Raw genomic sequence first — 18,467 nt, forward strand, 5'->3', positions numbered from 1 at the left:
AGCATTGTGGAATGTAACAGTGAGTAACTGCATATGTAAAAAATTTATCTTCCTGCAGTCAAATGAATGAGTGTAGTCCTTAAGTTTGATGAACTTTTTGTTATCTCTATGGCATTTCATCCATATAAAACTAGATAGCTTGTGCAAAAATAATTGGAATTTAAAGGGATAGAAAATCTGCTATCTAACAGTATAGTGTGCATGTCATTCTTCTGACTTGCAATTTGAGAAAAAGATTATTTAATTTTAAAAGCATATATGTCTTCCAATTTTACTCTCACCTTCGCACCAAGCATAATTCTGGAAAACAGAGGATTTGTCTGGTTTGTAATTCTGATCTGGGAAGACAGTTAATCATCTAACTTACTTGATGAGAGTAGCTATTCAGTTTCTCAGAGAAGAGTCAGACCCTCTTGTTTCAAGGCCTCTTTTTGGGTACCGTGTTTCGGAGTGGGAATAGCTGACACTTTCATGGAACTTGATAATGTTTGCTCATGAGGTGATGAGATTTGTTGCTTTTAACCAGCAGTTGAAATTAGTGAGAGTTTTTTAATGAAGACTTTTTACCCTCTTTCTTCTATGCAATTTTGTGTTCCTTTTCTATGAAATTTTGAAGACTTGTTTTTCCTGCCTGCAAATCATATTGTGTAATGCAATTTTGGTTTACAGTTTTTCAGTTTTTTGAAAACTATGGGTTCATGTTCAGATATCATAGCAGCATCTTTGGAAAAGTTGACTTGGAATGGAGGGGACTTGTGGGGCAGGATGAAGGACGTGAAATAATTATAATGCACAGAAATTAGGAAGCAGAACTTGTAATACAGCTTATCTAAGTCTACAGAAATGGAAAAAATTGAATTTAAAACTTAAGATACTCAGCTTAACTCTTTCTGTATTCAAACACATATTTACTTTTACCATGCACTCCCTCTTCCTTTTTGCCTTTTGGTATAACTAATGCTACTTGTCATAGAAGTCTGGTGCTATAGTAGAGAAAGGATGCCTTTGCACAGAGCTGTACACAGGACAAATGGTAAAGGCTTCATCTTCATGTCTTGTAATTATAGTCATGGTATGTGGCTAGTACAGTCTATGATATTTTACTCATCAGGTTAAGCACAGTTTTAATTGGTACAGCATCCCCTCAATTTTCAGCTCATACTTATGCTCATGTTTACCTGTAATTTTGTCTCAAACATTTGAACTCTGTTTCTAAATAGGATATTTCTTGTGGCTAAATGCTCCTTTTATAGATGTGGAAAGCTGTCTAGCATAAATGGCTTCCTTTGTCTTTCAGGAATTCTGGAATATGAGATATAGGCTGTGATCTGAAAAGCTTCTTGAGTTTTTCCCTTGCTCTTTCTTAAAATATTAATTTTCTTTTCCTCCTGTAAAAATCAAGAATTAATAATAAATATTTAAGTTCTCACTGTGTTCTACTTTTTCTTCTCCTTTTAGTTCAAAAAGCACCGTTCTTCAAATGTATACACAAACAATTTTGCAAAGTCTGTGGTAAACCTTGTAGATGCTGTAAGTATCAATGTTTCTTCTGAAAACTGCATCACTGACTTTTAGTTTAGTGCTGTATTAAAAAAGTTAGCATTAGCAGATACCAGGATAAAATGTAATTTTTATAGCTGGTCATTTTTTTAAAAGCACATTTCCAGTTCCTCTGCAGAAGAATGTGAATGTGTAAGAAACCACTAGATTATCCTTGGCATTTTCTCAAAGCTTGCAATTGACAGAGTTTGCTCTTGGCATGGGGGATTTCAAACTTGAAGGCGCTTTCAATGTCTGTCACTGCTTAAGAATGAGATTTAATCAAGTGTAGATTTGTGAAGCTGCAAGTATAGTTCACAAAGGATGCACTTATCTATTGGGAGAAAAAGAGTGTGAATAAAAATTCTCCTTTATAAATCTGTATATTGCTTAAAAACAAACAAAATCTCAGCATACTACCTTATAAATGGGTAGCACTGACACGGATACCATACTTGTACCTGTGACTAAATTTAGAAAAATTTCACATACAGCATATAAACTAAAAATAAGTTTTGTTGTAAAATTTGATTTTTTTCTCTTTTTGATATACTTGTAGTGACTACACACATTTCAGAGCTATGTTTGTAGTGAAAATAGCATAGATTCCGTAGTAGTGATAAATACAATGGCTAGCAAAATTCTGACTCAAAGTCCCCTTTTCATATGATGTTATTGATACCAATAGAACTGTGTGATATGATTCAGTGCAAAACATTGTCAACAGTTTGTTTAGTTTGGAGGAAGCAATAAAGTATTTGTTCTTAATATCTTACATATGAAGTATTATGTATACTGTATGTATATTGAAAATATAGGTGAATATATTTAAAATACATGAAGTACTGGAAGTGTTTTGGAATATTTTTGTGTAATGGTTTGAAAATGCCAGTATGAAGAAAAGTTACAAAAGCAGATAAAAATATTAATAATTGAAATAGTATTTCTGCAATTTATATTGTACATTCCCAAAGAAAGGCTGGCATCTTAATTTTTTTATCACCTGATCATTATTTCTTCATATTTCTTCTGCATTTTAATAAAAGTTATTTAATCTGTCTTTCCTTTCTCTGACTATTCCTTCTGTTTTTCCATTTTTATTTGCTTTATGTGTGTATACAGAAACATTCAACTTCCCTCCAGTGTAGAATTCAGTCTCATCATAGAGATCTTGCAAAATGACATCTTAATGGCCTTTTCTTTAAACAAAGCATGAAAAGGAGCAGGAATTTTCGCCTTGTTATTCCCTTGTGTTCCCAGGGAGTGGGCTTTATTTCTTACTGGTATATTACTGGGAAAAAGATACTGGCTTACGGAGGCTTCCAGGTTCTCTGCCCCCTCTTCCATTCTTTACTTCCTGTTTGCTTCAGGAAATAGTTGTATATTTCCTATACAGAAGTAAAGTCTTTATTGATCTACTCATATATAATTTCTGGGGTTTAATTTTATTGATTTTTCTCATGCCATTAACCATTTTCTGTGTATGTTCTCAGCCTGTCTCCCTCAGATTGAAGCATATTAATATTATTTTTTCCTTCAAAGTTCTTGGACGAAATTGAGCTTAGCTGGTTGCTCTCTCTTGCTCCTATATTTTTTGCCTTTTTTTCTGAAGCTGAATATTATGCATTGACTTTTTTATAAGGACAATGCTGTTTTGGTACAAAATAACTAGCGTGCTAGACAGTGCGAGTTTATTCAGTATAAATATCTGTCATAAATGCAGGAGGATATTTGCAATTCATGTTGTGTATTGTAGGTATAATTCAGAAAACTATAATAAAAGCATGTATTTAATATGATGCCTCATGGGACTGACCAAGTAACTTGCTTTTTGTGTATTTTATGCATTAGGCAGCCAATGGATTAATTATTCAGTGCTTTAGATCATAACTAAGTATGATCAGTAAGTGTTCTTCGTGTCCCATGTAAGAGTTTTGATGGGCAGACTGTCTATTGTGGATAAGGAGTGCATATTTTGTAGATTTGCATGTTCTGAATAACCTTAGTTAATAAAACTTGGCATTTTATGACCTGAACCTAAGGAGAGCAGCAGTTTTATTTCAGAATGAAGTACCATGCACAAAGTTAAAATGGATATTTTAAAGCCGTTTTGTAATTATTAGAGCCTGATTTTCATTTCCTTGTCTATTGCTACAGTGACGCTAATAGTAAAAGAAAAAAAAATAATATTCTTACTTAATTCTCACATGACTTTAGTAGCATAAAGTGATCATACTATAAATGAAAATCAAGGATTATGTGAATTAAATTTTGGATATATTGGAGAACTGAGAAATTATTTAATCTTGACTTAAGAATTGGCTTTGGCTATTCTTTGTCTTTGAGATGTTTCTTTTCTTTTTCTTTGAGATCACCCAGTGTGCCTTTACATTTCTTCTTTGCTGCTTCTTGCACGGGTTTTCTGTAAAACTCAGTCGTGAAATTATTTGTCAGGAGAATTTTAAAGAAAAGGGAGTAGCTCAAAAAAAGCAACAAGGGTATTTTTTTTGTCCTCTAAAACATAAAATTTAAGATGATCAGAATATTAACTTTTAGGCATTACCAGCTAACTGTTTCCCATGTTTCCCTCCTGCTTTATCCCTCTTGTCCTTCCGCTTTACTCTTACTGGCTAACTGTGCATGTTTGACCCAGTGTTCTACTCCTGTGCCTGTCCTGTCTCTGCCCTCAGATATACAAGGAACAGCTGAACACCAGGGTGGTTCTTGTTGCCGTGGAAACTTGGACAGAGAAAGATCATATTAATATTCACCCTGACCCTCTGCAGATGCTTCATGATTTCTCCAAATATCGACAGCACTACATCAAACAGCATGCTGATGCTGTGCACCTGCTATCGTATGTACCATTATACTGTTGTTTAGACTATTACAGTTTTATGTACTTTTCTGTCTACCACTTTTATCTACCTGTCTCTTCTTGCTTACTTTTGCTTTGTAGTCACTACATCAGTCAACATCTGCCTTCCTTAGGAAGCTTACTCTATTTTTTAACGTGTTAGTCTATTTTTAATAGGTGTGGTATATGGTCATGTTGATATGTATCTATAATGAAACTTTAATGTCTTTGCAACCTGGAGACAATGTCACGTATTTGAAGTGTCTTCTGAAGAGCACTTAAGGACATGTAGTTTTGCTAATCAGGTGTGTAATGTACTGCTTTCCAGTAAAGAGCAGGAGAGGGCAGAGCTGACAGTATTATGTGTTGCCACAAGAGCATTCCAGTTACTATATTTAGTCACACGTGTGGCTGCAGTGATGATTTGTTAATGGAAGGTCTCCTCCTTTAGAGCTGTAATGAATTGTTTTCTGAGACACAATGCATTTTGAGGGGAAAGTCCACTCGCATCATTAGGCACGACATCAGCCTTAACCAACAGTATTTTTTTTTACTTCCTGGCATTGTAAGTGAAGAGGAGGAAGAGTGTGCTCCCTGTGCAGCGTAAAGATCTTAAGCCTTCTCCCAGCAGCATGACATACTACAAGGATGGAGTGACAGATGTCTTCCGTGTGATTCTCCTATCATTCATCTTCTTCAGAGGAAGATAAAAATAGGGGATGAATATTCTCCTCCAGTGTCTGTCATAGCTGTACTGCCTTAACACAGGCATTGCAGCACAATACTAATTGTGTTTTTCATACGATATGCAAAGTGCTGATGATGTGCACTCTTAATTACTTTTATGCATATATTGTGTCACTTGGTGAAGAGTTTGCCCGTGGGCAAACAGAGTCTTCTCAGTGGTGCGTGGTGAAAGGTACCAAACACAAACTGAAATACAGGAAATTCTATTTAAACATAGGGAAAAAAGACCCTTTCCCTGTGCAGATGCTTGAACAGGGTGCCCAGAGAGGCTGTGGAGTGTCCATGCTTGGAGATGTTCAAAAGCCAATGGAACATGGCCCTGAACAGCCTGCTCCAGCTGAGCCTCCTTGGAGCAAGGGGATTGAACTAAGACCACTTCCAGAAGTGCCTGCCAGCCTCAGCCCGTACTGTGCTTCTGTCTCTTGTAAAGCATCTAGCTTTAATCATTTAATATAGTTAAACTGCAGTTTGAAAGTTCTGATGGCTGTCAGAATGTTCTGAAAAAGTAAATATATACCTGTCTGGAGTATCCTGACATTTAAAAAAATAAAAGTGACATTGATTCTGCTATTGTAAAATAGTTTAATTTTCAAAGAGTAGCTATATTTGTTATGCAGATACAGATTTATGCTATGTATAGGTTTATTATTATACCCATGAAGTTAAAATAGGTATCATTCATAATCATTTATACACATTTTATAGAATAATTTATATCTTCCAGATTACATTAATTTAATTATTTGGGGCTTAGCCGCTTTCAAAAAAAAGCACATTTAAATATAATTATCATGTGGTATATCAGTTGTTCAGAACCACCTCCCCAGTGATTAACCATAAAATAAAGAAGGCAGGGTTAAAGACCAATATTAAATTACTTTCCCTTTAGGTATACTTCTCAGTCTTTTCATTTGGAGTTGAAACTAGGACTTAAATTGGTTTGGATTAGGAGCATAATTTAAAAAATTCTCAACACTGACACATTTCAGTACAGAATCCCTTCTTGACGGATTAGAAATTGGAATATATTGTTATCTTTTTAAAGAAAATGTTATCATTGTATTTTCTTAGGAATCTGGTACTCTAGCTTTGTCTGCTTGGTTTGTTTGTGGATTGGGATTGATTCTGACTCTACAAGATAAAAATAGTATTTTTGTCAAAGGTGTCTAATTGACTCTTTTGGTGTCGGTGTTCTCTTTGTAAACTTGCAGTTGCTTTTGATGTTATATGAGGATTAATATGCATGCAATATATCATAGTATGTGTGAAAGTGTGAGCTTTCACTGAGTTTTTGGTGCTCAATATCGATGTGTTGTATTTTCTTTATTTGTTTGTAAGGAATGTGACATTTCATTACAAAAGGAGCAGCTTAAGTTACTTCGGAGGGGTTTGCTCTGTGACCAGAGGAGTAGGAGTGAATGAGGTAATTTTTTTCATGACTGAAGTGAAATAAAATAGAAACTGTATGTTATAACCTCAGAGTTTAGTATTTTAGTAGATGTTTCAGTATTCAGGGCCTTAAAGATAATTTACATTTTAAAAAGTTAGGATTCTTACAGCCAACCTTCTTGTATTGTCATTGAACTACTGCTCAGTGTGCTTTCCCTTTTAAAAGGTATTCCGCCTGTCTCCATTATTCTCTTATTGAGATCTAAAATTGGCTTTTAGTATATATGACAGGCTGCATTATTCTCTTATTGAGATCTAAAATTGGCTTTTAGACAGAAATTTAGACACAAAAATCTTGTACAGGACTATTTGAAATATATCATTGAACCTCCTTTTGGGTCTTCTCAGTATGAGGCTTGATCTTCTGCAGCGCTGATGTAATTCTTACTGATTTTTTTTTTTTTAACATTAAAACTAGAAAAATTTGGTCCCTGTGTATTGATTTTTCTTTTTAAAAGTTATTATTTTTTTCCTGAAAATCTCCTGTTTTAACATGGGTTAACCATACTGTACAAAACTATATTACATATATATCAAACACACTCCTTTCTGTAGGTTAACCAGCAGATGGGGATTCTGTCAGGTTGAGAGGAAATTTTTTTTCCGTTACATACTTCATTGTGTTTATTTTCCTTATGTGCACACAGAATTGTTATTGGCTGTACAGAATTACTGAAGTGTAGGTGTGTGGTAAGCCAGAATGAGTGTTCATTACAATAACTTCTGTTTTGTTTTTTTGTTGGTTTTTTTTTTTTAATTGCGCTCCTCTTGAAATACAGTATGGCCTCCCTTTGGCCATGGCACAGGAACTAGCACAAAGTCTTGCTCAGAACCTTGGAATACAATGGGAGCCAGCTGCCAGGAAACCGAGTATGTACATGGACTAGGAGTCATCTTTTGTCCTCCTTAGCTAAATATATAAACTGTTTCTATCTAACATTTGAAACAAATATCAAACTTGCTGTAACTGTAGAATAAGAATTGCTGCTTTTGGAAATACATGCACCAAAAATGGAGTTTAATCAAAATAAAAGCCACCAGTTTAGGACTCACTTAGCAATGACCTCAGTGATGTCCTGTGTCAGGAGGTTAGATTCATAACCCATATTCAAATGTATAGTTGTAAACCCACCATTAATTTAGCTCAGAACTCCTTATCTATCATAATGAAATCTGTAATTCCTGTAGAACTATCATTGATCACTTATAATACAAAAATACCTGATTTATAATTGAATAAATGGTAAGAAGCTCTAACCTAGTCCAGGGTGACATTTGCTCAACTTGTTATTTTGCTGCTTCACAGCCAGAAGATTAGACTGACATGGCCTTAACACATGTAGAGTGTAGGTACAAAAGCTGCTGCAAAAGCAGCTGAAGAAAACTGTTGAGTTTTTCCACTTATATCTTGTAAACAATTTGGCTACTTTCTGTCTTTGATTCTTCTTTAAAAACATGAATGATAAAGCTGACTTTATTTTGAAACCACTTCAGAAAACTGAATTAGGAAACTGTGGAAAATTATAAGGAATGTTGTTTTGTAAAGCATCGCTTTTGAGTTGGGTACATTTGGAAATTGCTAAAATATTTTCTATATCATTGTTTTTTGATTACAGGTAAAACAGAGTTCATATAATTTGGAAATCAGAATCTTTTTTATAAGATAGAGGTTTTTACAAGGATAGCCTAGCTTCCTTATTTCGATACCCTTCATAGAGAAAGATTGATGAAAGACCTGGATAGAGCAGAAATAACCATATAAATAATCTGTGAATATTTTCTGAGGATAAACAGTATGGATTTTCTGTAGTAATTAGAATACAGAATCCTCCTTATTGAAAATATTACTTCTTTGGCAGATAATTTTTATGAGCAGTTTATAACTTCCGTTTTACCAACTGTAAGATGTTGATCTGTTGATTTTGTGAATTTGGTCGCTGTTGACTTACATGCTATAGCTGTAAGTAAACTGTAAATCCATTTTCACTCAACTACTTTTTCTAATGAATGTTTGATTGGCTGATTCACATATTACTAACTCTATTCCAAAGGGAAAACCGTGGCCTGACCAGTAACATTCTCCTTCAGGGTGTTCTATACACATTTTATCGGGGAGAAAATGCCAACATTTTAATCATCAGTATCTTGTGTACTGCACATACCCTTATGCTGCCTCTTTTGAGAGCATGCAGGGAAGAACGTTGCCAGCTATTTTTAGCTTTCTGTACTGCCTGAAACTTTGTGTTGAGTCTAGGAACGTGCACATATGGTAATTTGAAAGTACTGCATTTTTATTAAGTATATTAGTATCTCTTCATGGGGGCTGGTTTCCTTTCTAGGGCTAGAAACTGTACAGCCAAGCAACCATCTAATCTTTGTATAATTGGTCAAGGTCCATTTTTATAGTGAGTACTTTATATTTATTGTAAGCTTATTTATAACTGCTTTCCTTTTCTGTTGTATTTTGTTCTTGTCTGAGAAGAGTGTGACTGCACTGAATCCTGGGGTGGTTGCATCATGGAGGAAACGGGGTATGTCATAATTATCAGTAATTGAGAGCTCTGGATTGAGTCCATAGTTTACATTATGGCATAAATATTTATGTATTGGGATTTGCCCATGTGTTTTAGTACTAATAAATGAAAAACTAGAAGCAGTTGGAACAACCCAAACATATAGATTAATGATTTCAATTTTCAGCAATTCATTCCCTTTGCTATTCACATTTTAGGAAGTTATTAATAAATCTTATATTTCAAAGTGCAATGCAGTGTATTCACTAATGCTTTGCTGTACTTACAGTGATTGAAAAGAAAAGCATATATATTTTTAATTAAGTAACTGCAGTTGTACTTTTTATGTGCAGCTGAAAAAGTGTTATAATACAGTTTTGATAAGTGATATTTCCATTTTCCTCCTAAATTTTAATTACTTTTTCCCCAATTCCTTCAAAATTCTAATTTTGAGCAAACAGATCTCTCTGCTTTTGTTCCAGTGAATAAAAGTAGAAATCTGAAGCTTTCAGCAAGTGCTCTCAATCCTTAGCAAAATGGTCAGTGAAGTCTGAGGGGAAAGCACATCTATGTGCGAGGAAACTGTGTATCATTGCCCTCTACCCTCACACACTGCCAAAGATTCTCTTCTCTATACTGTAAGGAATCAATTAGAAAAGGATAGCTTCTGAAACATAGGTTTTTGAGTCTTATAAATCACTTCCTGTCAGAATTCTTGCTCACTGTGGAAGTTTGATTGCAAAAATCAAATAAGGAGAAAATGAGTTATAAATAAGACAGAAGGAGCTTAGTTTCTTCATATGGTATTTGGAAATTGGTTCTTCAATAGAATTAATGTGTGGCATTCCTGTAGATTTCTAATTGACAGCCACCATATGAATGCAGCAGAAAATTATTCATTAAATTTGCTTCTGGAATCCAAAGTAAGGCATTGATCAGAATAGATACTAGCTTCCTTCCTATGGTGAACTCATCAAAGTATCTGTCATGGATGGAAATATCAGCAGAAAAGGTTGTGGAACAAACCTCTTCCGTATATAAGGTAACATAATAGATAATAATATTCACTTAACTCCATCTGTGCCAGAAGACATTTTATGTATATAGAATAATTCATTGGGGAAGTACCAGCTCAGTAGCAGTGATCTACTGAAAGGAATGGAGAACCTCCTTGTGGCATGGTTACCCCCATCTTTAATAGTGTGAATAGTTCTCATTCCCAGATCTCAAAACGTGGCTAATAAAAATATCAGGCAGTTTCTGTATGAGAAATGACTAATAAAGTATGTTTTCATCAGCCTGGGAAAAAAGATGGGGATGAGGAAATATGAAGAGAACATCATGAACAACATAGCAAATAATTACTATTTCTTCCAATGTAAGAACTAAGGAGACATGAAATGAGACTAGCAAATAGGTGACAGAAAAAATAGGATGAAATTGTTCTTCTACCAGTCTGTAATTAAGTAGTGAAACTTCTTGCTATAGCATCTTGTAGATGCTAAAAGATTTTGGGCAAATTCATGGGAGAAAATACAAAGATGATTATTAAATAAGACAAAACAAGGCTTCCTGAGAAAGTCATTGAGCTGAAAATTGTTGGAAGCTGGAGAAATATTCTGCAAGTAGTAGTACGGGCTCTGTTCTCTACTCTTCCCTGGGCATATTCTTAGGGCCGAAATCAGAGATGTGATTTGGGTAAAGTGGATTTTTAGTCTGACCCTATACAGCTGTTCTTTTGGCTACAATTTTACTTGAAAAATTAACCTCATTAACAGGATTAGATGAATTGAACAATTTTAAAACCCTGGCATGAAATCAGGGATCTGGAGTGTAATCCATCTTTTAAACTGAAGCTGCAGGGAAAACAAACCCAAGAAAACACTGGATTACGCATGCAATCAGGAAGGTGCATAGCAGCTATTATGATAATGTGGTTTCACATTATTAAGAAGATTAGAAGACCACACTTTCATGTACTGTAATCTATATAATAGAAATATGAAAATGCAAAATGTTTAAAAACTTTTCTTTTGCTCTGATTTTATTGCTTAAGGATAAGACTGAGCTGACATACTGTTGCACACAGTGGTTGTAAGAAACTGGGATTTACAGTATTAAAAAAAATGTTGTGACCCCTCCTTCCAGTAACTGTTGGTGTTTCAAGGCATTTACTCAGCTAATTCTTTGCCATTTTAGGGTATACCATTCCAGGAAATTCTCCAAATGCAGCATTGCAGAATACAAAGAATTTTTACTTCGTGGGGGAGGTGCCTGTCTTTTCAACAGGCCAACAAAGGTAATAAATATGATGGTAGTTAGCACCTCTGCTAAACATTGTAATGAAAATGTACTAATTTCACTAACACTCATCTGTTCTTAAATTATTCAAACGTTTATGTGGGTATTTTCTTGAGGTTGGTTGTAATTAGCTGATTGTTCATTCCCATTTTTTATAATAATCTTCAGAGTAGTGCAAAATAAATCCAGAAGTGAGGTCGTAGTGCATGCTCCACAATACATTCAGTTCTCTGACTTTTTGCCTGAGGTTGTTAAAAAGAATTCCAGTTACCACACTAGAAATTAGAAATCAATAGTTTACTTCATATAGACAGTATTCGTGTTTGTTCTGAAAGTTAACTTCATTTCATTTCAGATGTACATCTAGAAAACTCTGTAATTTATAATTGTATCCTTCTACCATCCATTGGTTTTTTTCGCCTAAAAACTTACCAAGGTCATAATTTTTTCAAAGGCAATGTTAGCATGACATCCTACTAAAGCTGAGTAGTATAAAAATATTCCATGTGGCTCTTTTTGCAAAGTAAGATCAATCCAAAATATTAATATTCAATTTAATCATGGTGTCAAACTTGCTGTCCTTGTAGAATTTAATACCACATGAGACTACTAGGCTGTTCTGTTTACTGCTCTGTATCCTTTGGTAGACCATCACCTTGCACAATTAACTAAAAAAATTTTGCTTGTTAGAGTGTTTTTTAATCTTTCCCCAGGGTAGCAATCTTTGCTTATAGAATAAGAATGTAAGAATTCTTACAGAAAAGAGTAAGGAGGGAGAAAGAAAAACACAGCTTCATTTTTTGATGATGGCTGTCTAGCAAGGTAATGTGAACAAATTGTCAAATTGACTGTATACGGAATAAAAATCTGGTTTACTTCCATGAAAATAGTCCCAGGAGAATGGTTGAGTTATCTTCATGTGTTATGTGTGTCAGTATTTCACAGCTTTGAAGTTAAAGTACTTTGAGGTAGGGGGGAGGAATCATGCAGTGTTTTGAAACCTGTTATTTGGAGGTTGGGAGGAAAGGTAGAAAACGGTGTGTTTAATCTTTAGGTAAATAAAACGTAGTTGTGTTAAGCAGTCACCATGGTGTCATTTTCAATTATAACCTTTTAGTTATGTTCTGACATATATATGAACACATGATATTTCCTCATTAATGCCGTAGGAAATTTGTGTGTGTTCTGTTATTTTCTTGCATTCCGCTGGTTGACCCCTATTTGTTTTCTTAAGAGCTACGGGTCAGATAACCAGGTCTGTTTGATGGAGAGCTGAATTTCAGGTTCAGAATAAGAGATCTTACTGTTTCCACTGAAACATGGTTGTAACAGTAGCTTATAGAGGAAAAAAAAGACATTTCAGTTTTCTGAATCATGTTGACATTGCTAGTGAAGAAGAGTACACACGAGTATTGCTTCAGTGTAGTTTTGCTTCTGGCACACAAATTTGTAGGTGCTATTGATTGTTTATGCAACAAAAGTAAAATTTCTTTCTTTTTGATTAGGCATTCCTCCCCCACCCCAAAGTACTGAAGAAGAATTCCATCCAAATTTATAAATAATTTCTATTATATGATATGTTATGTTTCATATCTTTACGATCCTCAACAGCTGTACTGCCACTAAACCCGTCCAGAACATGTTTACTTGCATCTTTCACTGTCATCTAGCTGTAGATTTACCTGTTCTCATTTTAACTTGTTAACTTTTAAATTCTCTTTTCAACCATGTTCTAATGATGAATTGTTTCAGTTGCTAATATCCCGGTTAAATTGGGGATTCCTGATGTTCTTATAGGATTTTAATGCAGAATTATTCTATTGAAAACAGGCAAGTTTTTTGCAAAATTGTTTCTGTGACAACACTGAAAAATACAGTATATCACTTTTAATCAAAATTATGATCTTTGAAACCAGCATAGAATCTGTATCATCCTGAACTGTAGAATTTATGTATTGTATATATCTGGTCCCAGAAGTAACTGTTTAGCACTATGGTTGTGTTATTCTAACTTAATAAGGCACATAGAACTTCCTTTTGACACTGTTTCTTAATTTGTATTGTTTTGGTGTACAAACATGTGACACTGGCATAGACAGTAGCTAATTGCATGAGAAAGTACGGGTACCTGAGTAGATCCCAGGGATCATATTACTGACTGGTTTCTTGAAGGAATTGTCAGAGAAATTAGACTCCATAGAATTGGAATGAAGTTCAGTTGTTATCCCCTTCAGAATTATTTTAGTGTCTCTCTGTCTATCATAATTCTCTGAGATCAGTATTCTCCTAAAGAGGGCTAGCAATCAAGTGATTTAGCTGTACATCTTTTATGTCTTAACAATTCTGACTAGCAGCTCTTGAAAAACATGCCGCCTTCCCCATCAGAGTGGCACGGCATATATATTCTCTGTGAGACTGTGTTTCTGTAGCATTGCAGAGATGGGCTATGTGCGACAGAAAAGTCATTTGATACTAGTTTTATTGATACTTTGGGGGGGGCTTTTTTGCTTTCAGCTCTTTGAAACCACCGAGTGTGGAAATGGATATGTAGAAGCAGGAGAAGAATGTGATTGCGGCTTCCGAATGGCAAGTAGAGTTATATATTACTCCACAAGTCTTTCTTACTCTTAAGATAAATTATGTGATTGGTAAGGGAAGGGGAAAGGTTATGGAAATTAATTTTGTTTGCCTATTGTTAGGGAACAACTTAAAGGACTGCGTTAAAACATTTTTTCAAGTGAGAAAGAGTGCAAAGATAGAGTGTGTCCCCAGAACAGGCTTCCTATCTGCCCTGGTTCGAGGACACACACTGTCGTACTAATGACAAGATGTTGCTGTTTCCCAGCAATTTTTGAATGGCGCCGTAGCAGTGTTTACCCCTTTACTTTTCCTGGATAGCGTGCCTGGAGTGGTACACTCCTTTTCCATGCTTTGGAGAGAGCTGCCTGTGTTTGGACAGCATAAGTAAATCGTTGTTTTCTTCTCTATTGTAGAAATAGTGCAAGAATGTCTTTTGCAAAAATCTGCCCTGTAGCTTTGAGTCCTAGTTCTAGTATTTAAATGTAATTACACCCGTAATTAGTTTTCTTAACTTTTTTTCTGCATTGAATGCAATGTAACTAAGCAGCATGCATTGGCACAGGCTATTCCACACCTGTGAAGAGGCTTCAGGTGTGAATCCCAGTGTCGCTATAGCATATATGTCCCTGTTTTCCCTTTACTTTAGTATTTGAGCATTACAAAGGATTCTTCCAGCTGATAATTTCAGGTCATCAGTGCTGAACCGAATCTTTTGTCTGCTGGTACTTTTTTTTTGAAAAATTTTGTTTTTTTGAAAGATTGTGAAGTAAAAACTTATTCAAAATGGAAGACTAAAAATGTTGCTTAATATTTTCTTCAGGAATGCTATGCAGACTGTTGTAAGAAGTGCTCTCTTTCTAATGGAGCTCATTGTAGTGATGGACCCTGCTGTAATACATCATGTCTTGTGAGTGTTGCTGCTGTAGATCTATTGTTCTTTTCAGTTGTCCATGGAAGTCATGTGCAGCCTGTTACAGTTCAAAGTGTGTTTCATGTAGAATGAAAAGGAACAGCTTATGTAGGCTAAGACTGTTATTCCAGACAATAATGTGGTGTCTGCCCCAAATATAAAGGGAATGGATTGCACTGGCTATGTATTCATGTTTATATGAACGTCTTTTGCGTTTATATCTCAGAGATGAAAAAAACCCCTAAATTTTCAAAATATTATATACTTCAGTTTAGCCTTTCAAATATTAAGAAACTGAAATCCTTTTCAACTCTTTGAAATAATTATTGAGGTTGTGGTGTTCTTTTCCTAGCCAAGCAAAAAAAGACAAATATGTGTGAGTATGGTGTTCACAGAGTGTTAAAATGAGGAGTAATTCCAAACAGGAACCTTTAATTTTGCTTTTACATAGTCTTAGTCCTGAACTATATTCTTCATTTTCTAGTTTTTTCCACGAGGCTATGACTGTCGATATGCAGTGAATGAATGTGATATTGCAGAGTTCTGCACTGGAGATTCTGGCCGGGTATGTCTGCAGAAGCTTTCTCTGCTTACACTACTGATGTTTGCTTGCGCTCATTTTATATCAATTTAAGAGGAAAATCCGGATTGACAAACTCACTCATATACACACAAATAACTGTGGGGGGTTATTTGTTAATCCTAACAAAATTTTTTAAACATAAGAATAAACTGTCATAAGCTCAAAGAGAATTAATCTAAATGGACTCAAAATATGACTTTTGTGGTTTTATTTGTTTTTTAGAACTTGTGGGGTTTTGTGTATCTGTATAGTATTTGTGTCAGATATCCTCCTTTATTCTTTGCCTGGTCTATAGCGTACATACTAAGAATAAATTGCAAATGTGAATGTATTCAAAGGTAATAACAGTAAGATTTTATGGAATAAAATAGTTTAAAATATAAATGTAGAAAATTACAGCTAATTGAGTATAGAATCAAAGAATCATTTAGGCTGGAAAAGACCCTTAAGATCATCAAGTCCAACTATTCATCTAACACTGCCAAGTCCACCACTAAACCATGTCCCTCAGCACCACATCTACATATCTTTTAAATACCTCCAGGATGATGACTCCACTGCTTCCCTGAGCAGCCTGTTCCAATGCTTGATAGCCGTTTTGGTGAAGAATTTTTCCCTAATATCCATCCTAAACCTCCCCTGGCACAACTTCAGGCTGTTCCTCTTGTCCTATCACCTGTTACCTGGGAAAAGAGACCGACCCCCACCTCGCTACAGCCTCCTTTCAGGTAGTTGTAGAGAGCGATAAGGTCTCCCCTCAGCCTCCTTTTCTCCAGGCAAAACAACCCCAGCTCCCACAGCTGCTCCTCATGAGACTTTCATTATGTTTTTTAAGAGCGTGTGCATGTATGATAATTTTAAAAGTTGTGGATCTTAAGCATTTCTCTTGAAAACATTTAACTAATACTCAAAAGTACAGGAATAAACAGCAACCACAAGGTTGTTTTAACTTGAGTTCTTTTAAATAGTCAACATTTTGTATATCTTTCATTTTTGCAGTAACTTGGATGCTTTAGGTGGTATATGCTCCTTTTCAATATTTAGCTTCAAGGTTATATAAGGACTTCATAAGTCATCTACTGCGTTAAATTCTCAGCTTTGAAGAAGTAAGATTCAGGACAGAGAACATGTCTCTGGGCATTGTCTGTAATTATAGATGCCAATAAATTAACAGTATTATATTATATTATATTATATTATATTATATTATATTATATTATATTATATTATATTATATTATATTATATTATATTATATTATATTATATTATATTATATTATATTATATTATATTATATTATATTATCATCTGAGACATCCACACTTAATTAGCTATTGCTGAGACTTTATTGTAAATCTTTAGATTGTAATTTCTATAGATGGAGCACTCCTTATGGGAGGGAGAAGGGCTTTCTTAAGCTAGAAAGGCTGCCCTCAAAGTATTGGCTAATATGGTACATTGCAGCAACATACCCTTTCCACATCTTCACAGGTCTTTTTTGATGAGGAAAAGCTTTGAGAATGGTCTGCTCCTAGCTTTATTAATCTGAGGCTTCTGGACCTGATGACTTGTTCATACCAAAAAAGTTTCTAATGCCAAGAGAACATGACAATTAACATCGTAAAAAAACCCACAGCTCTGTAAGCAATAGACTGGTAGGCTACAACTAGGTGCTCACTTGTTTCTCGGTAGAACTGAAATGAATGCAGTGGCAGCATTGCAGATATGGCCCCTGTATTAGCTACCAAATATACTGTTACTGAACACATTTACTTTTTATTTTGCCTCACCTCCTTCATTTCTACTTGCAGTATGCAGAAAGCTAGGATCAAACCTTGTATTTCATGGCTCAAAATGTTCATTTTTATTTGTATTTGTAGCTGTAAAGATTCCTGCACTAATTATGGTATCTACCTCCTTTATATGTTGTGCAGTTATCTTTTAAAATGAGGAAAATTCCAATGTGATCCTTTGATGTATTGCTACAATACACAATAAAAAACATTTCTTCATTTTTTTCAGTGTCCACCAAATCTTCATAAACAAGATGGGTATGCCTGTGATTCGAATCAGGTATGCAATGTTTTGTACATAGGCAAAAGAAATTAACCAAATACAAGTTTTCATATTTTTTTAATCCTGTCTTTACATTTCTTCATAAATTTTGTCTTTTGGACATCAGTGTTGCTTGTGCTTTATGCACTCTATGAATAGTAAAAATTTCTAGTTTGAGTAAAATTTGCTTGGTGTCTTTACATTTTACATGTAGATCTTTTATTACACTCCACATTAGTAAGTTCTTTACAACTATGTAAATGAAAAGTATAAAGCAGCTGCCGAAATGTCGGTATGTATTAGACACCAAATGACTTTGAGAATCTCGTCCAAAATGTGTACTCCATCTACCCAAATTCATGAAAACTATTATACATCCCAGTACGTGTGTGAAGAATCAAAATGAGACGTTTGTTGGGGGAGGGGAAGGAAATGAAATAATGTTCAGTTCTCATTGCTAACATCTTGTGTTTTGTTTAGGGTCGTTGCTATAATGGTGAATGCAAGACAAGAGATAATCAGTGCAAATATATCTGGGGATCTAGTAGGTTGACTTTAATGACCTTAAGTGTGTTTTAGTTCTGGTTCATTCCTGCCTTTGTTTTGTGTTTCTATTTTTTGTTCTTCCCACTGTAAGTTAAAGTTTTCTGCTCAGGAGAAAAGGCTGCAGCGAGAAACTGTGGCTTGACTGGCAAGTGCAATTTGGAGCTGTATGCCTGTTTGGGTTTGAGGGTGATGACAGTGAGATTGTTCTGACATGATGTGGTTGCAGACAGGTAGGGCAGCAAATGCTGGACTGCTGGAATTAGGTGAGAAAACATACAAAATATTAGCAACTTTGAGTTACTGTTACCAAGGGGGGGAAAATGGGTTTGAGGATTTTTTTGGTACAGTTCAAAACAGATGTTTTTTACTTTTTTTAATGACAGTTGT

At 34.9% G+C, this 18,467-nt stretch overlaps 1 protein-coding gene across 6 annotated transcripts in view; it reads left to right on the forward strand.

The window, feature by feature from the left end:
- Nucleotides 1-18,467, forward strand: part of ADAM23 (ADAM metallopeptidase domain 23) — a 79,546-nt gene that overhangs the window by 36,309 nt on the left and 24,770 nt on the right. For all 6 annotated transcript variants that reach the window (XM_063340581.1, XM_063340582.1, XM_063340580.1 and 3 more), the window contains exons 10-20: nucleotides 1,459-1,530; nucleotides 4,230-4,396; nucleotides 6,482-6,566; nucleotides 7,372-7,462; nucleotides 9,075-9,123; nucleotides 11,305-11,404; nucleotides 13,921-13,992; nucleotides 14,807-14,893; nucleotides 15,381-15,461; nucleotides 17,502-17,552; nucleotides 18,015-18,078. In XM_063340581.1, the coding sequence (XP_063196651.1) occupies nucleotides 1,459-1,530; nucleotides 4,230-4,396; nucleotides 6,482-6,566; nucleotides 7,372-7,462; nucleotides 9,075-9,123; nucleotides 11,305-11,404; nucleotides 13,921-13,992; nucleotides 14,807-14,893; nucleotides 15,381-15,461; nucleotides 17,502-17,552; nucleotides 18,015-18,078 (919 nt within the window). The remainder of the gene's footprint in view (nucleotides 1-1,458; nucleotides 1,531-4,229; nucleotides 4,397-6,481; nucleotides 6,567-7,371; nucleotides 7,463-9,074; nucleotides 9,124-11,304; nucleotides 11,405-13,920; nucleotides 13,993-14,806; nucleotides 14,894-15,380; nucleotides 15,462-17,501; nucleotides 17,553-18,014; nucleotides 18,079-18,467) is intronic.

This window comes from Chroicocephalus ridibundus, chromosome 7 (genome assembly GCF_963924245.1).
Source record: "Chroicocephalus ridibundus chromosome 7, bChrRid1.1, whole genome shotgun sequence".
Classification (NCBI taxonomy): domain Eukaryota; kingdom Metazoa; phylum Chordata; class Aves; order Charadriiformes; family Laridae; genus Chroicocephalus; species Chroicocephalus ridibundus.